Source organism: Pecten maximus, chromosome 15, assembly GCF_902652985.1.
Source record: "Pecten maximus chromosome 15, xPecMax1.1, whole genome shotgun sequence".
Classification (NCBI taxonomy): domain Eukaryota; kingdom Metazoa; phylum Mollusca; class Bivalvia; order Pectinida; family Pectinidae; genus Pecten; species Pecten maximus.
The window spans coordinates 3855467-3876171 of NC_047029.1; the positions used below are offsets into that span (position 1 = coordinate 3855467).

At 39.0% G+C, this 20705-nt stretch overlaps 2 protein-coding genes across 4 annotated transcripts; one reads left to right on the forward strand and one right to left on the reverse strand.

Annotated features, from left to right (window-relative positions):
• The first annotated feature begins 1 nt into the window (after position 1).
• On the forward strand, positions 2–9661 carry LOC117344053 (pyridoxal phosphate phosphatase PHOSPHO2-like). 3 transcript variants are annotated; one of them, XR_004536111.1, is made up of 3 exons: positions 2–183; positions 1836–4323; positions 4368–9661. XR_004536111.1 is itself a non-coding variant. In XM_033906653.1 (2 exons), the coding sequence occupies exons 1-2, from the start codon at positions 127–129 to the stop codon at positions 2580–2582; spliced, it is 804 nt and encodes a 267-aa protein (XP_033762544.1). In that variant the 5' UTR covers positions 2–126; the 3' UTR covers positions 2583–9661. The 3 variants fall into 3 exon arrangements, 1 of the variants encoding a protein (XP_033762544.1); XR_004536112.1 differs by having other exon boundaries at positions 4412–9661; XM_033906653.1 differs by having other exon boundaries at positions 1836–9661.
• On the reverse strand, positions 8106–20703 carry LOC117344054. The gene is made up of 8 exons (XM_033906654.1): positions 20532–20703; positions 19946–20079; positions 19146–19202; positions 18767–18892; positions 17271–17403; positions 13302–13402; positions 12108–12290; positions 8106–10977 (listed from the first exon to the last, which is right to left on the reverse strand). The coding sequence occupies exons 2-8, from the start codon at positions 20066–20068 to the stop codon at positions 10942–10944; spliced, it is 759 nt and encodes a 252-aa protein (XP_033762545.1). The 5' UTR covers positions 20069–20079; positions 20532–20703; the 3' UTR covers positions 8106–10941.
• Between the last annotated feature and the right edge of the window lie 2 nt (positions 20704–20705).

The following is a 20705-nucleotide window of genomic DNA, read 5'->3' on the forward strand; positions in this document are numbered from 1 at the left end:
CATTCAAGAGAATGTCCTTGACCCTAATCGTAAACTTCCGACAGCCAAAGTCTGTGGAATTGCAGGTCACGTTTTACATTGCTCTTATCAACTCTCGGACACACACACGGCGTACCTTTACAACTGATGATTTATAAACTTTTGGAGTTCTTCACTCGACGCCATTACATTAACATCAACAAGGTTTGTTGTCATTGATAAACCGAAAACCACACAAATGTTACTATTCAATTGTTAATATATAAGGTAATTTTTATTACAGTGCTTTTTGCAATGTATATAACAGTTATTAGCATATAACCACAGGGGTTTGTAATGAATGTTTATGATAAAAATCAAAAATATATGCTGATCACGGCTCTATTTTTGATTTTTATCATAAACATTCATCACAAACCCCTGTGATATAACTGTATAAGGTTCTCCACAATCCCATGGAGCTACTTAATTTCTTTTCTTAAAACATATTCAGATCTAAAAATTGATTTAATGTTCTAGGCCTATAGTATATGTGTGTAATCCTAAGGGTTCTGGTGTTAATATCGCCATCAAAGCTGCCCAAAGCATTTACACAGTAAGATCGCCAGAAAATTCGGACTAATATTACTCCTATAACATAAGAGGCCGCTGGTCGGCTCTTTTTCTATCGGATATGGTTACACGGCGCCTGTCAAAAGTATCTCGCCATGTAAAACCTCTAACATTGTTGGATGTTAGAGGTTTTACACGGCGAGATACTTTTGACAGGCGCCGTGTAACGAGGTCGCAGTCGGCAAAATAATATCCGATAGAAAAAGAGCCGACCAGCGGCCTCCTATGTTATAGGAGTAGAGTAGGAGTAATATATGCTGTGCAGGTCTTTAGTGTTAAATATAGTTGTCTTTAGATTATGCACGCTATGTCAACATTCCTATAATTTAGGGTCCCTTGAGCAAGTTTCAGAAATACCTTTTACAAATCTATGCATGATTTTTGACAATAAACTAAAATTTAGTCAACATGTGAGCATGTCAGACAACAAAACTACCTATTTTTCTTTATCAGGGATCGATCATATGTTTTCACAGTATACAAAAAGCCTCAGTCTGAAATTAGACCCAGTCTCGAATATGCTACCCAGTGCGGGCTCTTTATCTCTAAGAAAATATCAGATTGTGGTAGGAAATGTTCAATGTAGAGCCACTCAAGTATTACAGTACTAGTGTAAAAGTGGGGATCAAGATTATAGGTTGACAGCTAGCAGGTTATATATAATCAGTTGGAAATTCTCTTCAGCCTAGTGGCAAGGTGTCCACTCTGATGGAACAAGTGGTCACTATAGTTTGAGGTACAGCGAGGGGAGGGTATTTGTAAATGTGTCAAACTGCACCTGACTCGCCCTGTTGACCAAATCAATATTTGTTCTGATGACAACTACCTTCTAGTCAAAACATGTAAACAACTCAAGGAATAAATTTCTGGACGAAACTCCGTGTTGGGATCACTCCTTACTCAATTTATAAGTGAGTTATAGTTACAAAACGTGCCAGAATAATTGGCTGATATATCAGCTGCTAAACATATGTCTAAGAAGTGGTAGCAGGCCCCAGTTTCATCAATGTTGATATGAAAAAGTTTAAAGTTTCCTTAGATTAGGAATATTGATGAAACTGGTCCCTAGTAACAAAAGAAAGTACAGAAATTTAAGTGATTTTTGAGTTTGGTTAAATTTGCTCCACTGTCAAAGAAAGACAAGGCATATATAGAGATAATTCTTGGATATTACAAGTTTGAAATGCTGATTCAGTGGAAAGTAGAACATTTCTGTGCATGTATCAAACATTTCTATATTGCAGATGACTGGAAGACTACTACTAGCGTTTGACTTTGACCATACAATGGTTGACGAGAACAGTGACCTGTGGGTGAAAAGACTTGCCCCTGGGGGAGAACTACCACAGGAGATCGAGGACAAATACAGCGATGATGGCTGGACTCATTATATGGGCACCATATTCCAGTACCTCCATAGTACAGGTGTCAAACAGTCTGATATCCAGCAATGCCTCACCGAGATACCTCTCACTAGTGGATTTAAACAACTACTTGATCATGCACACAAACAAGGTCATGAGTGCATTGTCATTTCTGACTCAAACTCAACATTTATTCAATACATCTTAGAGCATTACAATTTAGAAAATATAGTTTCTAAAGTATACACTAACCCAGCTGAGTTTGATACGGAGGGTTGTCTGCAAATCGACTTCTACCACCACCAGGACTGGTGTGATCTTAGCACCGAGAACTTGTGCAAGGGCCACATTCTCACAGAACACATCAGGCAGCAGGCTTCACTAGGCCATACCTACAGTCATGTGGTTTATGTTGGGGATGGCTCCAATGACCTTTGTCCCTCTCTGACCTTGTCAGATAATGATTATGTCTGCCCTAGAGTTAATCTACGTCTGTGGAAGAAGGTTAATGCCATTCTCGCTGGTGAAGAGAAATATAAAAAGTATAGTCTGAAAGCCAAGGTACTGGAATGGGAATCTGGAACAGAAATTTTGAAACTAATCAAAGAACTGGAATCTGAAAAGTGATTTTGTTATTGATTTAGACTTGATTTATTAACAAATTGAATGTTCCCATCATCATGAGTGTTACTACACAACATTTTACCATACTTTAATTACTTGACAATGTCAAATATGATAATTGTTCTATTGTAATGCTTTTGATTTCAGAATAAATGATTTAACTTACACACATTAGCAATAATATCACAGAAATACTACAGGTTGATGCTAACTGTACTGCCTCTACCACATAAATCACACAACATCCTTTCTGCCACGGTTTATCAATATCAGGAATCCAGGCCTATCCATTAAACATCAAGTGTAAGTAAGGCCTAAAATAAAATATTGATTGTTTCCCCTTTCTTACCTACCCACCCAACCCCCTACTCAAAACATTTCATTGTGGTTTTTCAGTCAAAAAATATTTTGTCACTTCTGTTTTCTTAAGCAATGTTTATACGTTTTAATCTTTATGAGTTTACATATTAATTAATTTCTGTGTTTTGTTGTTTATGATCTACCTTCATATAATACACTTAATATTTTACTAATGATATAAAGTGTCTTAAGTTTAGGAAGGCAGTAAATAATTATGTAGCCATAATTGTTTTCTTTGAACAAAAAAAACCCCTAAAATATTTTACCTACGCAAAGTATGGCATGGGTCAGGAAAGGAAAAACAAAACATATTTTTAATGCTAGCCTTATGCGCAGATCTCAGATATCCATTAAACACATATTAGAAGTTTTAATTACCACGGGACCGATCCACTCTATTTGACCCTTAAAGGACAGCGGTGTTGGTTAACAGGGGTTCCAAGTTGTCCATTAAACAACAGTAATGTTGGTTACAAGGGACTCCAGTCAATCTATTAAACAAAGGTGTTGGTGACCAGGGGCTCCAATCTATTAATCAAACAACAGATGTGTTGATTACAAGTGGTCCAGTGTATCTATTAAACAACAGAGGGGTTGGTTACCAAGGATACAGTCTATCAATTAAACAACAGATATGTTGGTTACCAGGGTCTCAGACTATATATTAAACAACAAAGCTGTTGGTTACCAAGAACCGTTATATGTGATCAAATAAGTGACAGAGGTGTCGGTTACCATGGTCCCCAGTCTATCCATTAAATGACAGAGGTGTTGGTTACCGTGGTCCCCAGTCTATCCATTTAATGACAGAGGTGTTGGTTACCATGGTTCCCAGTCTATCCATTAAATGACAGAGGTGTTGGTTACTGTGGTCCCCAGTCTATCCATTAAATGACAGAGGTGTTGGTTACCAATGTCCTCAGTCTATCCATTAAATGACAGAGGTGTTGGTTACCGTGGTCCCCAGTCTATCCATTTAATGACAGAGGTGTTGGTTACCATGGTCCCCAGTCTATCCATTTAATGACAGAGGTGTTGGTTACCATGGTCCCCAGTCTATCCATTTAATGACAGAGGTGTTGGTTACCATGGTCCCCAGTCTATCCATTAAATGACAGAGGTGTTGGTTACCGTGGTCCCCAGTCTATCTATTTAAAGACAGAGGTGTTGGTTACCGTGGTCCCCAGTCTATCCACTAAATGACAGAGGTGTTGGTTACCATGGTCCCCAGTCTATCCATTAAATGACAGAGGTGTTGGTTACCATGGTCCCCAGTCTATCCATTAAATGACAGAGGTGTTGGTTACCATGGTCCCCAGTCTATCCATTTAATGACAGAGGTGTTGGTTACCATGGTCCCCAGTCTATCCATTAAATGACAGAGGTGTTGGTTACCAATGTCCTCAGTCTATCCATTAAATGACAGAGGTGTTGGTTACCGTGGTCCCCAGTCTATCCATTTAATGACAGAGGTGTTGGTTACCATGGTCCCCAGTCTATCCATTTAATGACAGAGGTGTTGGTTACCATGGTCCCCAGTCTATCCATTTAATGACAGAGGTGTTGGTTACCATGGTCCCCAGTCTATCCATTAAATGACAGAGGTGTTGGTTACCGTGGTCCCCAGTCTATCTATTTAAAGACAGAGGTGTTGGTTACCGTGGTCCCCAGTCTATCCACTAAATGACAGAGGTGTTGGTTACCATGGTCCCCAGTCTATCTATTTAATGACAGAGGTGTTAGTTACCATGGTCCCAAGTCTATCTATTTAATGACAGAGGTGTTGGTTACCATGGTCCCCAGTCTATCCATTTAATGACAGAGGTGTTGGTTACCATGGTCCCCAGTCTATCCATTAAATGCCAGAGGTGTTGGTTACTGTGGTCCCCAGTCTATCCATTAAATGACAGAGGTGTTGGTTACCAATGTCCTCAGTCTATCCATTAAATGACAGAGGTGTTGGTTACCGTGGTCCCCAGTCTATCCATTAAATGATTGAGGTGTTGGTTACCAGACTGTTTCAGTCTTTCCATTAAATGACAGAGGTGTTGGTTACTATGGTCCCCAGTCTATCCATTAAATGACAAAGGTGTTGGTTACCATGGTCCCCAGTCTATCCATTAAATGCCAGAGGTGTTGGTTACCGTGGTCCCCAGTCTATCCATTAAATGATCGAGGTGTTGGTTACCAGACTGTTTTAGTCTTTCCATTAAATGACAGGTGTTGGTTACTATGGTCCCCAGTCTATCCACTAAATGACAGAGGTGTTGGTTACCGTGGTCCCCAGTCTATCCATTAAATGACAGAGGTGTTGGTTACCATGGTCCCCAGTCTATCCATTAAATGACAGAGGTGTTGGTTACCATGGTCCCCAGTCTATCTATTTAATGACAGAGGTGTTGGTTACCATGGTCCCCAGTCTATCCATTAAATGACAGAGGTGTTGGTTACCATGGTCCCCAGTCTATCTATTAAATGACAGAGGTGTTGGTTACCGTGGTCCCCAGTCTATCCATTTAATGACAGAGGTGTTGGTTACCATGGTCCCCAGTCTATCCATTAAATGACAGAGGTGTTGGTTACCATGTTCCCCAGTCTATCCATTAAATGACAAAGGTGTTGGTTACCATGGTCCCCAGTCTATCCATTAAATGACAGAGGTGTCGGTTACCATGTTCCCCAGTCTATCCATTAAATGACAGAGGTCTTGGTTACCAGACTGTTCCAGTCTATCCATTTAATGGCAGATGTATTAATATAAATGTAGTAGTTTGAAGTTTCAACATGTTTTGTCCTCAACAATGCTTGTTATATCCATCCAATTAAGGAAGTAAATACCTGGTAACTTTAATTGATGTTTGCTTAAATTATATTTTATAAGTGGACCAACATAGCTTGAAGAACAGCTAGTCTGAATTGAATGCAATTATATTGAGCACTACCATAATATTCAAGCGTTGTATTGATAGATTTTTATATAATTGTACAGATGCAGTTATATCTGGGTATCAAATGATGTAAGTGCAGCGTAGCTTACTCCAATCAACTGTGTCTTCATTGATGATAGCTATAATAGTATACATCAATCAACTTTTGCCCCAAAAGAGGGCAAATATACCACAGTAATGAAAGTTCCATTGAAAGAATTGTAAACATCACATATAACCAGGGCTAATCTTTAATGGGTCAAAAGCATTTTTTTTTTGTCGAAGAGCTATTTTTTCTGGTATGTGTGTAGTGTCCTCATTTACATGTCGGTGTAGCCAGAGAGCAAATTGTAGAATTAATACTGGTAGTACCCGAATGTTTCATATTCATACAGAGTTATTGCCTTTTGTACGCTTTTCTATATACTGTACCATTATAATAATTTTCTTTGTACTAAAAAGTGATTTTGAGTAATTTTTGATATAGTTATTATAAAATACAGTATTACTCACCGTATGTACAAAAACTTTGATACATTATCTTTAACGTCCTGAGTATGGCACAATCAGAGTGTTATAATAAAATCAGTATCTTTTCTGTCAAGATGTTAATCTAGCTATTAATTGTTCAGCTTGACTTTGGAACCTAAACAAATTTATAGGTCAATTTGAATCATCATTTCTGGTGTGAGAGTTACAAATGTGCACCCAGAAGTTTTTTCGACTGTAAATCTACTGCACAGTGTGATATGTCGTCTCTGGTTTCTAGCAGTACGTATAGTTTGTAATGGAAGTTTTCTGCCAAATTATGATTTGCTCTAAATTTAAATGTAGTTTCTGCAGGATATTGATTTCTACACAGGCAATCTAATTAAAATCTAGATGGTCATTCTCACTACGTTACATCTAACAACATCCCATAAGGGGTCAAGTCGGGGTGACCTTTTGGATTAGCCAATCAAATGACTACTTACAGAATCTTGGAAGTGAAAATTATTTGTCCGAATGAGCATGACTAGAGTGCACAGCTTGCATAATCTGTCAATTTATTTCAAGTCATTTCGTCCCAGAATGCATATAGCTTCATGTTTATATATGCTGTGCTGAAAGGGTTTGCTTCAGATGCATACTGTGACGAAATGGTTTGCTTCGATGACATCGACAAATTGACGATTCGCCCTAAAAGTGAAATATAAGGTCATCAGAACCTGACCCTTATGGGATGTTGTTAGATGTTCATGTAACGTAGAGAGAATGGCCATCTAGGTTTTAATTAGATTTCTACACAGTCATCTGGATGTGGTTAGTATTTATAAGACAAAATATTAGACCGTTCTCTTACACACTATTACATATAGTAGGAGTAGGAGCTAGTATTTGTTTCTATACAGGTAAATACCAACTAGGTGCAGACAGCTGTGATTTCTACAACAACAATTGTATCATTGGGCCAATTCAAGAAGCACTAAATTTCGAGTGCACCAGTGGCCGCGGTGTCCGAGTGGTTGAGGTGTCCCTGACACTTTATCACTAGCCCTCCAACACTTGGTTGCGAGTTCGAAACCTACGTGGGGCAGTTGCCAGGTACTGACTGTAGGCCAGTGGTTCTTCTCCGGGTACTCTGGCTTTCCTCCACCTCCAAAACCTGGCACGTCCTTAAATGACCCTGGCTGTTAATAGGACGTTAAACAAAAACAAACCAAATTGAGTGCACCAAAATATGTACTATATTACAGTATTATTGCTAGCCCACAAGGTTTGTAAGATGTGAGGAGCAATATGAAATATATCCACTGTACATATGTGACTTCATCAAGATTTAGACTCATTTTCATCAAAACAGGAGCAAGAACACTAGCTGTTTTACCTTCTTTTTCTACTTGTAGAAATGATTTATGAAATTATTTTTGAATAAATATTGATTTGACACAAGGTGTATGAAACTTTTTAACTTTTTAAAATCCAGCATATGCTTGTTAAGTTATTAGTCCTAACCAGAACTCAGGGGGGACTTTTAGTTTTGTGTTGTGTCCGTCAGTCCCTCTGTCCGTCCGTCCTTTCATCCTTCGTCCATCCTTCTGCACATTATTTTCTCTAGGCCAGACAAAAATAGTCAAGCATTCATGGTTATAATGGAGCTCAGGGAACCACAAAAAGTTGACCTTAAAAAGTTCACTGCTGAAATACTTGTATCTGTAAAAGTTTTCAATAAAAAAAGCAAAAAGAAAAAGTTAAACAATTTTTTAGGAATTTTAACAAATTTAATGGAACTGATGCAAAATCAATGATTAGATTGATTAACAGATTCAGTGTAATGTGGTAGGACAATTTATCAATGTAACAATGAACAAGGCAGATGAATAAACAAATCAACCATGTTTTGTACACTACTCTAACAATATATATCAATAACCGTAACGACCACATGTCAATTTAGAAGGAGTCACTTACCTGGGGTAAAAACATGTTCAACTAAAAGCTTTCTAAAATTTCATTTTTGTTTTAAACAGCAATTCTCATTAATCACCAATATTTCTTCATTTCAAAATAATTTATTTCCTTACAAGGGTTATTCCTGGACCAGGATAATATCTACCCAAAGGGAGGACTTCTGGTTTGTCATCATAGGCACCCACTGAAGTTATTTAATTCAAACAGCATTGTATTATATATTAGACTGTATTTCCAATCATAGAATGTCTTTATTTCTGGATTCATCCCATTGGATATTTGACTTGAATAACCCTGACCTGTTTTTAAAATAAAACATACATATTCAATATCAATATGTCAAGTAATAAGTTCTTGATTGATAAAGATATTTTTCATCAAACTCCAATATAGTTTATCATCAAAAGTTGTTTGTGGGTACAGGACGGTATTTTCAAAATATTTTCAAAATAAAAAGTTTAAATATGAATTAAAATCACTGTAAAGTACACCCCCTCCTGCCAAGAAATCAGACCTTGATTATGTATAACAAAATTAAGACAGACATTTTCTGCACAGTGTTTACCCCACTGCCAGTGGATGGCTTAAATATACAACTGACCGCCCACTCTCTCCAACTAAAACCCTCAGATACATTTGTAGAAAGTCATAATAAGAAAGTACATGTACTTGATAATCAGATTTACAATGAGATGAATTGTACAGGCAAAACTCAAAATGGTGATGGAAGCATGTATCACTTTGATGATCATCGAAGGAGTTTGTTCGGTTTGTTCAGTGGTGACCACACTCAGTTTTTCCCAACCACAGGTCACCTGACTAACCAGGATTCCCGGAGATAGCTCTCGCGGGTTTCCTACATTTTGGATATCACACCCCACATCATGATTATTACATTCACCCAGCAGGTGACAACAATGGTAATTAGTGGATTATTGAAAACGTAATAAGAAATCTTTGTGAATAATTATTGAGTTGAGTTTGGCTGTATAGACATGAAAATATCAATTTTAAATTCACACAAATTAAACAATTTTTTTTTGAAAATCTACAATGTATAACAGTAAAATTGATTTTCTTTTCTAAAAATAAGTTAAATGTCTATCACAGTAAGCTAGAATAACAGATGTATGCCAAAATGTCAGATATATATCAAGTGTGATATCAAAAACAACAGAAAAAAATGGCCGTCCATAAAAACATCACTCAGTCCGACTCTCTTAATCAGCTTAAACCCAGAAAACTGGCAAAGGCCCCACTCTATAAGAGCTAATAGCTTTACCTCCAAAATTACCTTATTAGGTAAATTCAAAATATGGAAGTCTAACATACACCATAAATCCACCAAAAAAACCATTTAAGATACTGACTATATGTATGCATCGAAAGTATACAGTACATAATTATATGTGTATACATAATATATTGCATATTATAATTGTTTTCAAAATATAAAGTTAGGCACAGAATTTGTTGAAATATATTTTTCTATAAAGATTCTATTTTAACCTATACAAAAATGTAATTGTATAAGAGTTGAACAGAGTTAAATACACCCTACTGATTGTAGTTTTGAGTCAAAATGTAATATTATTTTTTAAGCAAGGTTACCACACGTAGAGAACTACCTATTTTGTTTGATCTCGTTTTCTTTGTATAGAGCTACAATGTACCAACATGTAAATCATAAAACTGACCTAGATGGATACTGTAAACGCGGAAATTTACGCAAGGGTGAAATTTCACCAATTATGCGGATCCATTTTGATCGCGAAAATTTCCCCCATGTGTATTATTTTGATATTAATTTGAGTAAGCTCGAACAACAAACGAAGGTGGGTCAATTGTGAAATTAAATTACCCCCAGGCATATAGTTTACGTATCAAAATCGTGAAATTAAACCCCCGCGAATATAACCACGTTTACAGTATATGCTTGTCATTCACACTACTGATCTGTAGTATTGCGTCATAAAACACATGCAATATTTTTTTAAGTGATGCATAAAATCAATTACTTGGTAGATCATAGTACTGTGATCAGAGTCCACACACTGAGTGTCCATTACATTAGTTAATATTGCCCAATTCATTGATTCATAGAATGTTGTGACTGATTGCCGAACAAAACTGACACTGCATGCAGATTAATCAGCTGATATTTTAGTCTGTTCACCAGTATATACGTGACTGGTGTTGGAAATTCTTTGATCAGATCTACGACATTGTACAAACACACAGAATTTAATATGAAATACAGCCTTCTTAACACCCATTTGTCTTCATTATTGTGGTGTGGATACCATCAGTTGGGAACTATACTGATCCATCATACCGGAAAACCAACATGGTACCTCCACATCCATTAAATACCCCAACTCATCAAACCACTGTATCACAAAAAAAAAGAGAGAAAAAAGAAATCATGGCACCATGTCAAGTCACTTCTTTTTTTAAATTAAGAAAAAAATAATTGAAAAAAAAAATATTGCAGGTCACACAAAACAGATATAATTAATGACATAACAAAAATGCTCGACAACAACAGCTGTGTTCCAATATCTAGGTCAGAGAGATATCTTGAATGTTAGAATGTCCTTGTACTGGTGGTCGTGACAGAGGAGTTACTTCTTGTGGGCCTGAGGTGGGTAAGGTGAGTACTGAAATAGAAAGGATTTTCATATAAGTCTTGAATTGGTCATCACTTTGGATATGTACAATGCACAGGTACTCATGGAAAGTTTACAATATCATAGTATTGTGGGAAGTGATATTTTCTATACGCAGCCAGATTAAAGCCACTAACACAGGTTATGATACCTACAATTGTACAACATTACTATATCATTAGCACAGCATTACTTCAGCATACCAAAGAACAAGAGGCCGATGGGCCTGTATCACTCACCTGCTACTAAAGGAAAATTATGTCATGTCTATGTTGCTAAGCTGAATACTTCTTGATTTCAAAATGACAGAAGGATAAGTGTATAAGACAAACTTTGTAGCCCTTCAACCCAGCATATTCCTGGCTATATAATGAACCGAGCTCTTTTCCTTATTAAGTTAGAAAATAATAATAACAATTTTGACAACTGTGACCTTGAAATTAAGTCAAGATTGTTCATTTGAACAAACCCTGTACCCCCTTCCTCCAAGGATGTTACAGGCCCAAAATCAGGTATGTGGGCCTATTTGTTATCAAGAGATTGTTTAAAAGATTTTAGCATGTTTGACCAAGGTGTCCTTGGAATACTTAATTCAATGCCATTCATTTGAACAAACTTGGCAGCCCTTCAACCCAGGATTTTATAGGCCAATATCAGGTCTCTGGACGGCTAGGTTATCGAGAAGAAGTTGTTGAAATATTAAGCACATTTGAAGCAGATGACCTTGAAAGTAGGTCAAGGTTATCCATCTAAATATCTAGTAGACTAAAGCCCAATATAAGGCCTCTGAGTCTCTAGGATGGTGAGAAGAATTTTTTGAAGGCAAAAAGTTGATTTCACTTCAATTTGAACATGTATATGTTATTGGTGTTTGGAATAGGGAAAGAATCAATCATACAACTGTCAGCCCTACCTACATTCATATTTACAATTCAAGATTCTCAATTTTACCCTAAAAGTAGACAAAAGACATCCGACCATTAAACTGTGTAGTTAAAATGTATAAGTTTATCAAAATACACTTTTATGAGGTTTATAATATTGATCATGCATCATCTCACAAATGGATAGAAAAAGTTGGAGTATATGGCCAACAGTTATAACTTTGATGTGACACTTACAATGAGTCTGACGCCAAACTGTCCATGGTCACCACACCCAGTGGCGAGCGCGGCCTTGAGTTGTCCAGAGGGCAGCACACCCACATATTGACCATGCACCTTCTTTGACATGAGAGAGACAAACTGGTTACCAAATGAGGACAGCTGAAGTAGAGTTTCTACACCATGTTTGCTTCCTGGTGGCTACAAATAGTATTTGAATAATACATTTAATTTTAGTGTCTCCAAACCATATTTACCTCTGAGGTTCTAGAAACATATTAACAACATATCACATCTTCACATAAACAGTTGACTCCTTGGATCATAAATTAGAGTGACTTGAGCTATTTATACAGGGTCATGTGATTTTTTTTATAAAGGGTCATGTGACTATTTATACAGGGTCATGTGACTATTAACACAGGGTCATGTGACTATACAGGGTCATGTGATATGTATCTGCAGTAAGAAAGTTAGATATATAGTTATTTGTGGAGGCTATAGCTAGATTGTAGAACATGTCTAACATGTACAATTGTCCTCTGTACTTCTCTCAATGTAAATCAAGATATTATTAATCTACCATGTAAAACTACGGTCAGCAGACCTTGCATTCAGCAACATACATGTATTAATCTATCATAGACACCTCATATGGAGCACAACTGTAATGTTTATACAATATGTACATGTAGTTTAACATGATTGGTATTTATTTGGCAATAAACCCATGTTTAGTAATAAGACTACCTGCATCTATTAGCTGTTCTTTAAAATATCCATCAAATTAAAGGTCACACAGAATATTTTATGAGTGTGCCATAAATAGGTATAACATATATGTTATATTATACCACACAAGGCATTATATACCATATGTTATGTATCACACAAAACATTATAAACCATATGTTATAAACCACACAAAACATTATAAACCATAATATGTTATATATCACATAAGAGTGTTGTAAATCATATGTGATACAGATGTGTACAGGAATATTATATGGTTTGGTTTGTAATATTCTGTACATTTCTGTATACCATATAGTTTGTTCATTATAAACCATATTCAGCATATTCAGAATGCATATCATTGTCATACATGTAGCTTAATAGAGCATATACATGTAATGTAGCTTATTGTACATGTAGAGTAGTATTTTATTTAGAATACCAATGTAAACAGAATTTCAAACAATTACGTACCATGTTGACGAGGCAAGTGTTACCATTGGAGATGGCCAGGTAGTTGTTATTGTTATGAAGACGCACCTGATTTTTGCCTTCGTTAACCACTGTCCAGATAGCTGTAAATAGTCCATGTATATAATTTGATATCAATATTTTGTATTAATCTACCTGTTTGAGTATTAAAAATCCAAAATTTGTCAACACCACTGTATTTATATCTTTCCTTTTAGACATGGAAATAACATTCTGATCTTTGATCTTAAAACACTTGGATTTCCTCCCTGCATCTAACTAAATACTAGAATTTCCTCCACACTTCAAACTAAACACTAGGATTTTGTTTCCACCCCTAACTAGACACTGGGATTTTCTCCTCACCCCTAACTAGACACTTGGATTTCCCATCCCACACTAAACACTAGGATTTCCTCCCAACCCCAAACTAAACACTGAAATTTTCTCCCCATCCCAAACTAAACACTAGGATTTCCTCCCAACCCCAAACTAAACACTTGGATTTACTCCCCACCCTTAACTAAACACTGGTATTCCCTCCCCACCCCTAACTATAAACACTAGTATCCCCTCCCCACCCCTAACTTATTGATCTGATATTCCCTACCCACCCCTAACTATAAACACTAGTATTCCCTCCCCACCCCTAACTTATCACTGATATTCCCTACCCACCCCTAACTATAAACACTAGTATTCCCTCCCCACCCCTAACTTATCACTGGTATTCCCTCCCCACCCCTAACTTAACACTAGTATTCCCTCCCCACCCCTAACTTAACACTAGTATTCCCTCCCCACCCCTCACTAAACACTGGTATTCCCTCCCCTAAATAAACACTGGTATTCCCTCCCCACCCCTAACTAAACACTGGTATTCCCTCCCCACCCCTAACTAAACACTGGTATTCCCTCCCCACCCCTAACTTATTGATCTGATATTCCCTACCCACCCCTAACTATAAACACTGGTATTCCCTCCCCACCCCTCACTAAACACTGGTATTCCCTCCCCACCCCTAACTAAACACTGGTATTCCCTCCCCACCCCTAACTAAACACTGGTATTCCCTCCCCTCCCCTAACTAAACACTGGTATTCCCTCCCCACCCCTAACTAAACACTGGTATTCCCTCCCCACCCCTAACTAAACACTAGTATTCCTTCCCCACCCCTGACTAAACACTGGTATTCCCTCCCCACCCCTAACTAAACACTGGTATTCCCTCCCCTCCCCTAAATAAACACTGGTATTCCCTCCCCACCCCTAACTAAACACTGGTATTCCCTCCCCACCCCTAACTAAACACTGGTATTCCCTCCCCACCCCTAACTAAACATTAGTATTCCCTCCCCACCCCTAACTAAACACTAGTATTCCCTCCCCCCTAACTAAACACTGGTATTCCCTCCCCACCCCTAACTAAACACTGGTATTCCCTCCCCACCCCTAACTAAACACTGGTATTCCCTCCCCACCCCTAACTTATTGATCTGATATTCCCTACCCACCCCTAACTATAAACACTGGTATTCCCTCCCCACCCCTCACTAAACACTGGTATTCCCTCCCCACCCCTAACTAAACACTGGTATTCCCTCCCCACCCCTAACTAAACACTGGTATTCCCTCCCCACCCCTAACTAAACACTGGTATTCCCTCCCCACCCCTAACTAAACACTGGTATTCCCTCCCCACCCCTAACTAAACACTAGTATTCCTTCCCCACCCCTGACTAAACACTGGTATTCCCTCCCCACCCCTAACTAAACACTGGTATTCCCTCCCCTCCCCTAACTAAACACTGGTATTCCCTCCCCACCCCTAACTAAACACTGGTATTCCCTCCCCACCCCTAACTAAACACTGGTATTCCCTCCCCACCCCTAACTAAACACTAGTATTCCCTCCCCACCCCTAACTAAACACTAGTATTCCCTCCCCCCCTAACTAAACACTGGTATTCCCTCCCCACCCCTAACTAAACACTGGTATTCCCTCCCCATCCCTAACTTAACACTGGTATTCCCTCTCCTCCCCTAACTAAACACTGGTATTCCCTCCCCACCCCTAACTAAACACTAGTATTCCCTCCCCACCCCTAACTAAACACTAGTATTCCCTCCCCACCCCTAACTAAACACTGGTATTCCCTCCCCACCTCTGACTTAACACTAGTATTCCCTCCCCATCCCTAACTATAAACACTAGTATTCCCTCTCCTCCCCTAACTAAACACTAGTATTCCCTCCCCACCCCTAACTATAAACACTAGTATTCCCTCTCCTCCCCTAACTAAACACTAGTATTCCCTCCCCACCCCTAACTATAAACACTAGTATTCCCTCTCCTCCCCTAACTAAACACTGGTATTCCCTCCCCACCCCTAACTAAACACTGGTATTCCCTCCCCACCTCTGACTTAACACTAGTATTCCCTCCCCACCCTAACTATAAACACTAGTATTCCCTCTCCTCCCCTAACTAAACACTGGTATTCCCTCCCCACCCCTAACTAAACACTGGTATTCCCTCCCCACCCCTAACTAAACACAGGTATTCCCTCCCCACCCCTAACTAAACACTGGTATTCCCTCCCCACCCCTAACTAAACACTAGTATTCCCTCCCCACCCCTAACTAAACACTGGTATTCCCTCCCCACCCCTAACTAAACACTAGTATTCCCTCCCCCACCCCTAACTAAACACTGGTATTCCCTCCCCACCCCTAACTAAGCACTGGTATTCCCTCCCCACCCCTAACTAAGCACTGGTATTCCCTCCCCACCCCTAACTAAACATTGGTATTCCCTCCCCACCCCTAACTAAACACTGGTATTCCCTCCCCACCCCTAACTAAACACTGGTATTCCCTCCCCACCCCTAACTAAACATTGGTATTCCCTCCCCACCCCTAACTAAACACTGGTATTCCCTCCCCACCCCTAACTAAACATTGGTATTCCCTCCCCACCCCTAACTAAACATTGGTATTCCCTCCCCACCCCTAACTAAACACTGGTATTCCCTCCCCACCCCTAACTAAACATTGGTATTCCCTCCCCACCCCTAACTAAACATTGGTATTCCCTCTGCACCCCTAACTAAACACTGGTATTCCCTACCCACCCCTAACTAAACAATGGTATTCTCTCCCCACCCCTAACTAAACAATGTTATTCTCTCCCAACCCCTAACTAAGCACTGGTATTCCCTCCCCACCCCTAACTAAACACTGGTATTCCCTCCCCACCCCTAACTAAACACTGGTATTCCCTCTGCACCCCTCACTAAACACTGGTATTCCCTCCCCACCCCTAACTAAACACTGGTATTCCCTCCGCACCCCTAACTAAACACTGGTATTCCCTCCCCACCCCAAACTAAACAAGGATGGATAGTACTGCAACAGCAATACAAAGTCCCCTGCCTGAGCTAGAAGTGCACCTATTTATTTCCCATCTTTTTTTTAAATGGTTCTTCCAGAAAAAAAATGTGGGATGCACAACTACATGTTATACTGATCATGTATACCAAGTTTCGTTAAGATTGGAGTAGTACTTTAGAAGGAGTTGTCCGGACAACTGTTGCGTGACAGACAGACGGACGGACGGACAGACGGACGGCCGGACAGACGGAGGGTAAACCCAAAGTCCCCCCCTTCCCCCCCGTTTTTCAAATGGCAGGGGACTAACAATGTTATTCCCTCCCCACCCCTAACTAAATACTGGTATTCCCTCCCCTCCCCTAACTAAACACTAGTATTCCTTTCCCACCCCTAACTAAACACTGGTATTCCCTCCCCACCCCTAACTAAACACTGGTATTCCCTCCCTACCCCTAACAAAACACTAGTATTCCCTCCCAATCCTTACTTAACATTGGGTTTTTCTTCCCACCTGTTGCTGAACCCTGTTTCCAAACTTCCCTTCTTGTTCTTCCTGTTACCCTGTTGAATATACTCACCATTCGGTACATTTGGTCCCTCTTGACCTGCACCATCCACGACTAGTTGTCCTGTAGGTGACACCACAATCTGAATAGTGTGACCACTAGCTCGAGACACCAGCTGGATTACATTGTTTGTCTGGAAGTGATCCTGAAACAGGTTTGTTTATGATAGCAAAACTAGGTACAAGATTGTCCAACTGACCCAAAGTGTGCAGATACAAAATCTTCAAATTCAACACAACAATCAGTGTTTAAAACTAATGTCATGAACCCTAAATTATAGCTGTAAATTAGATGATTAAGTGCATGACTTTAAAACCTTTTTACTTAAAATCATTAATGAATGTACATCTTCAGGAAACAGTTCTATTCTTAAGTTCAATACATTTTGAAATTCCTTTTGTGCAAGCTAGAATGTCAAAAATCTCTAAAATACTTTTACTTTTATTTGAATTACATGTACATGTACCAGTAAATAATTCAAAGTAATTATTCTGCATTGCAGTTACTGTACCTAAGTCTGAGACTAATACCCAGAGAGACAGATTTAGTGCAACGTTATTTCGATCAATGATAAGTCGCTTATTTCTGACTTTGACTGACTGAATAATCAAAAATCAGATTTTAGAGAAATTGTTAAGGGCGTATCTCACTGGCCTGGACACTAACTGGCGACCTACTGGCGACTCGAGTCTCCGCTAGTCGCGGCGTCGTCGCTGCGACGTCTCCTGGAGACTAACCGAGTCTCTGTGGAGTCGCGAGAGAATCGAACATGTTCAATTTTTTAGGAGACTTTTTTTAGTCTCCAGTAGGTCTCCAGCAAGTCTGGACGACGTCTCCGAGACGTCCCTGCAACGTCGCCGCAACTGATGGAGATTGATTTTGTCCGCGACTAGAGAGACGTTTTCGCGACGTTGCGGAGACCTAATAAAGACTAATAAGACTGAGGAGATGTTGCGGCGACGTCTCCGCAACGTGTCGGCGACGCTGCTTGATGTATTTCAGAGACCACATGACACACCCAAAGCTCACATCGCCGATACTGCCGCGACTAAGGAGACGTCTCAGCGACGTTTCCGCAACATCCCGGCGACTTTTCGTGCAAATTGATCGTCAACTTCTCGGAAGTCGTCTTGGTGAGAGTGCACGACATTTTTTTTCTCCTGAGTCGCTGCACAGTCGCTGCAATCGCGGCGACGTCTCCGCCAGTGAGATACGCCCTTTATTATCAATCACGACTTTTAAAATGATTTCCAGTACTTACTGTAAACGTGGAAATTTACCCTAGGGGGAAATTTACACTAATTATACGGATCCCTTTTGATCACGAAAATTTTCCCCATGTGTATTATTCTGATATTAATTTGAGTAAACTCGAACTACATACAAAGGTGGGTCAATCGCGAAAATTACTCCCCATGCGTATAGTTTACGCATCAAAATTGCGAAATTAACCACGTTTAAAGTATCTAGTGTACTAATGTAGTGTACTAATGAAGTACTAAATTTACCAGTACTGGGTAGGTAGCATTCTGGTCAATAGAGCCGAACGCCTTATCTGCTACGTAGTTAATCTCACGTTCTGTCATTCTCCCCACAGCATTCACCTCCTTGGACAGGAAACCTAGTATACCATGCTGGAAAATCAATCATACAATATTAATTTCAATATTACCTAATTGAATTAAAGTTTCTAGTTCCTATTCTTAGGAGTGAAGACTTAAGTTTCTTAGCTAAAGAATGACATTTGTATCAAATGAATTATCTCTATAAGATTTACCAGATCCAACACTGGAATATTGGAAAAATAATCTGATGATTAAACACTGTCAAGTCAAAAGTACTGTACGATTCCATAACAAGTCATATGAAGTAATCATGTGTACATACTGAGCTCCTTGGAGGTGGGGCAGCAATTACTCTCTGTTGTTGGACTATAACTGTTGGCTGCCAAATAAAAAATGGGCATTCAATATTAGAATGAGGTAGACTTGAATTCAGCTTGAGTATCTGCAGTTTCCTGTGACTCTGTCACATTTTGACAAAAAACATGATGACCTAAGGTGGGGGAGACCTTGACAGAAACCAAAAGGAAACCATGGTTAGATAGAAAGAACTCTTCAGAATATTAAGCTTGAATTACTGGATATACAAAATAATGCTAATTTAATAAATAAACTATACGAAATAGATCATATCAAAAGACAATAAATGTAACATAAATAAAGACAACATGTAATGCAGCTACTTATGTAATATTCTTATAAGACCCCTACACAGAGACTTTTCTATCACATTCAACTGATGGGGTCTGTCATATGTTTATAAAATTCACAATAATATGAAGACATCTTCAAATTTCATGTAAAATTGACCAGACCGGGACTTGAACCCACAACCTCTGTACATGTATACTCTAGACAGATTGAACCAGTGCTCAGCCCAATCTAATTCCGTCACATTCCCCCCTCCCTCAACAAATTCTTTGACCCCAAAAGACACACACGAGACCTGTTATACCACCTAATGACCTTCCTTGGTAATCAGTTGGACACCAAATGTAAAAGGAGCGGAAAAAGGAACCAACCAGTTTGGGACTTGAGCTCGGGACCTTAGGATAGATGCTCTAACCATTTGAGCTAGCTAGTTACTCAGCCCAGTCGTTCTGCTATACTTCAATATATAATTACCCCAGGGTAAGCAGTCTGAGGCTGGGCACTATAGGGAGGAGGCACTGGTCCACCTGGATAGGTTCCTTGGGGTTGTTGATAACCTGGCGGCATGTTTCCTGGGTAACCACCTTTTCCTGCCATTTTGATTATTTCTGTGTTCAAAAAATAAATCAAAAACATATTTTAGAAAATTTACATCTGATACAATTGTACGTACATAAACACCATTAAAATAAGCTTATTACCAATGTCAGTAAATGTACATAGACGTAACTACAAACAAAGTCTGGTGATAGCTAATATATTACCTGGTGAGGAATGACAAATCTGTAGCTAATTATCACGACACATTTCGTAACACTACAGCTCTATAACACAAGATCAACATGAAAACATGGAATCTTTACAGTAGATATTTATAGTCTGTATGTTTACACCGTACTGTATATCACGCCTTAAGTTAAAATCTAAATAGTAACACCTTGAGATCATTAGATGATCATCAGTTGATCATGTCCAAGTGTCAATTGCTCAATATCAAATTATTGTCTTCAAACTATAAGTACTCGTTGACTTGCATTGACCAAGTACCCATATTGCCTACCGTGATTGTGATACTCCACTTGATACTTCGATACTGAATGCTAGAATCACAAATTCCTATGAGCATATAAATATTAGTCGCTTGATGACTCGTTGTCACAAGGCACAACAATGACGGATTAACTGATCACCACTTCCGCATATACGAATTCCTCGGGCTTTATTATTGCGGAAT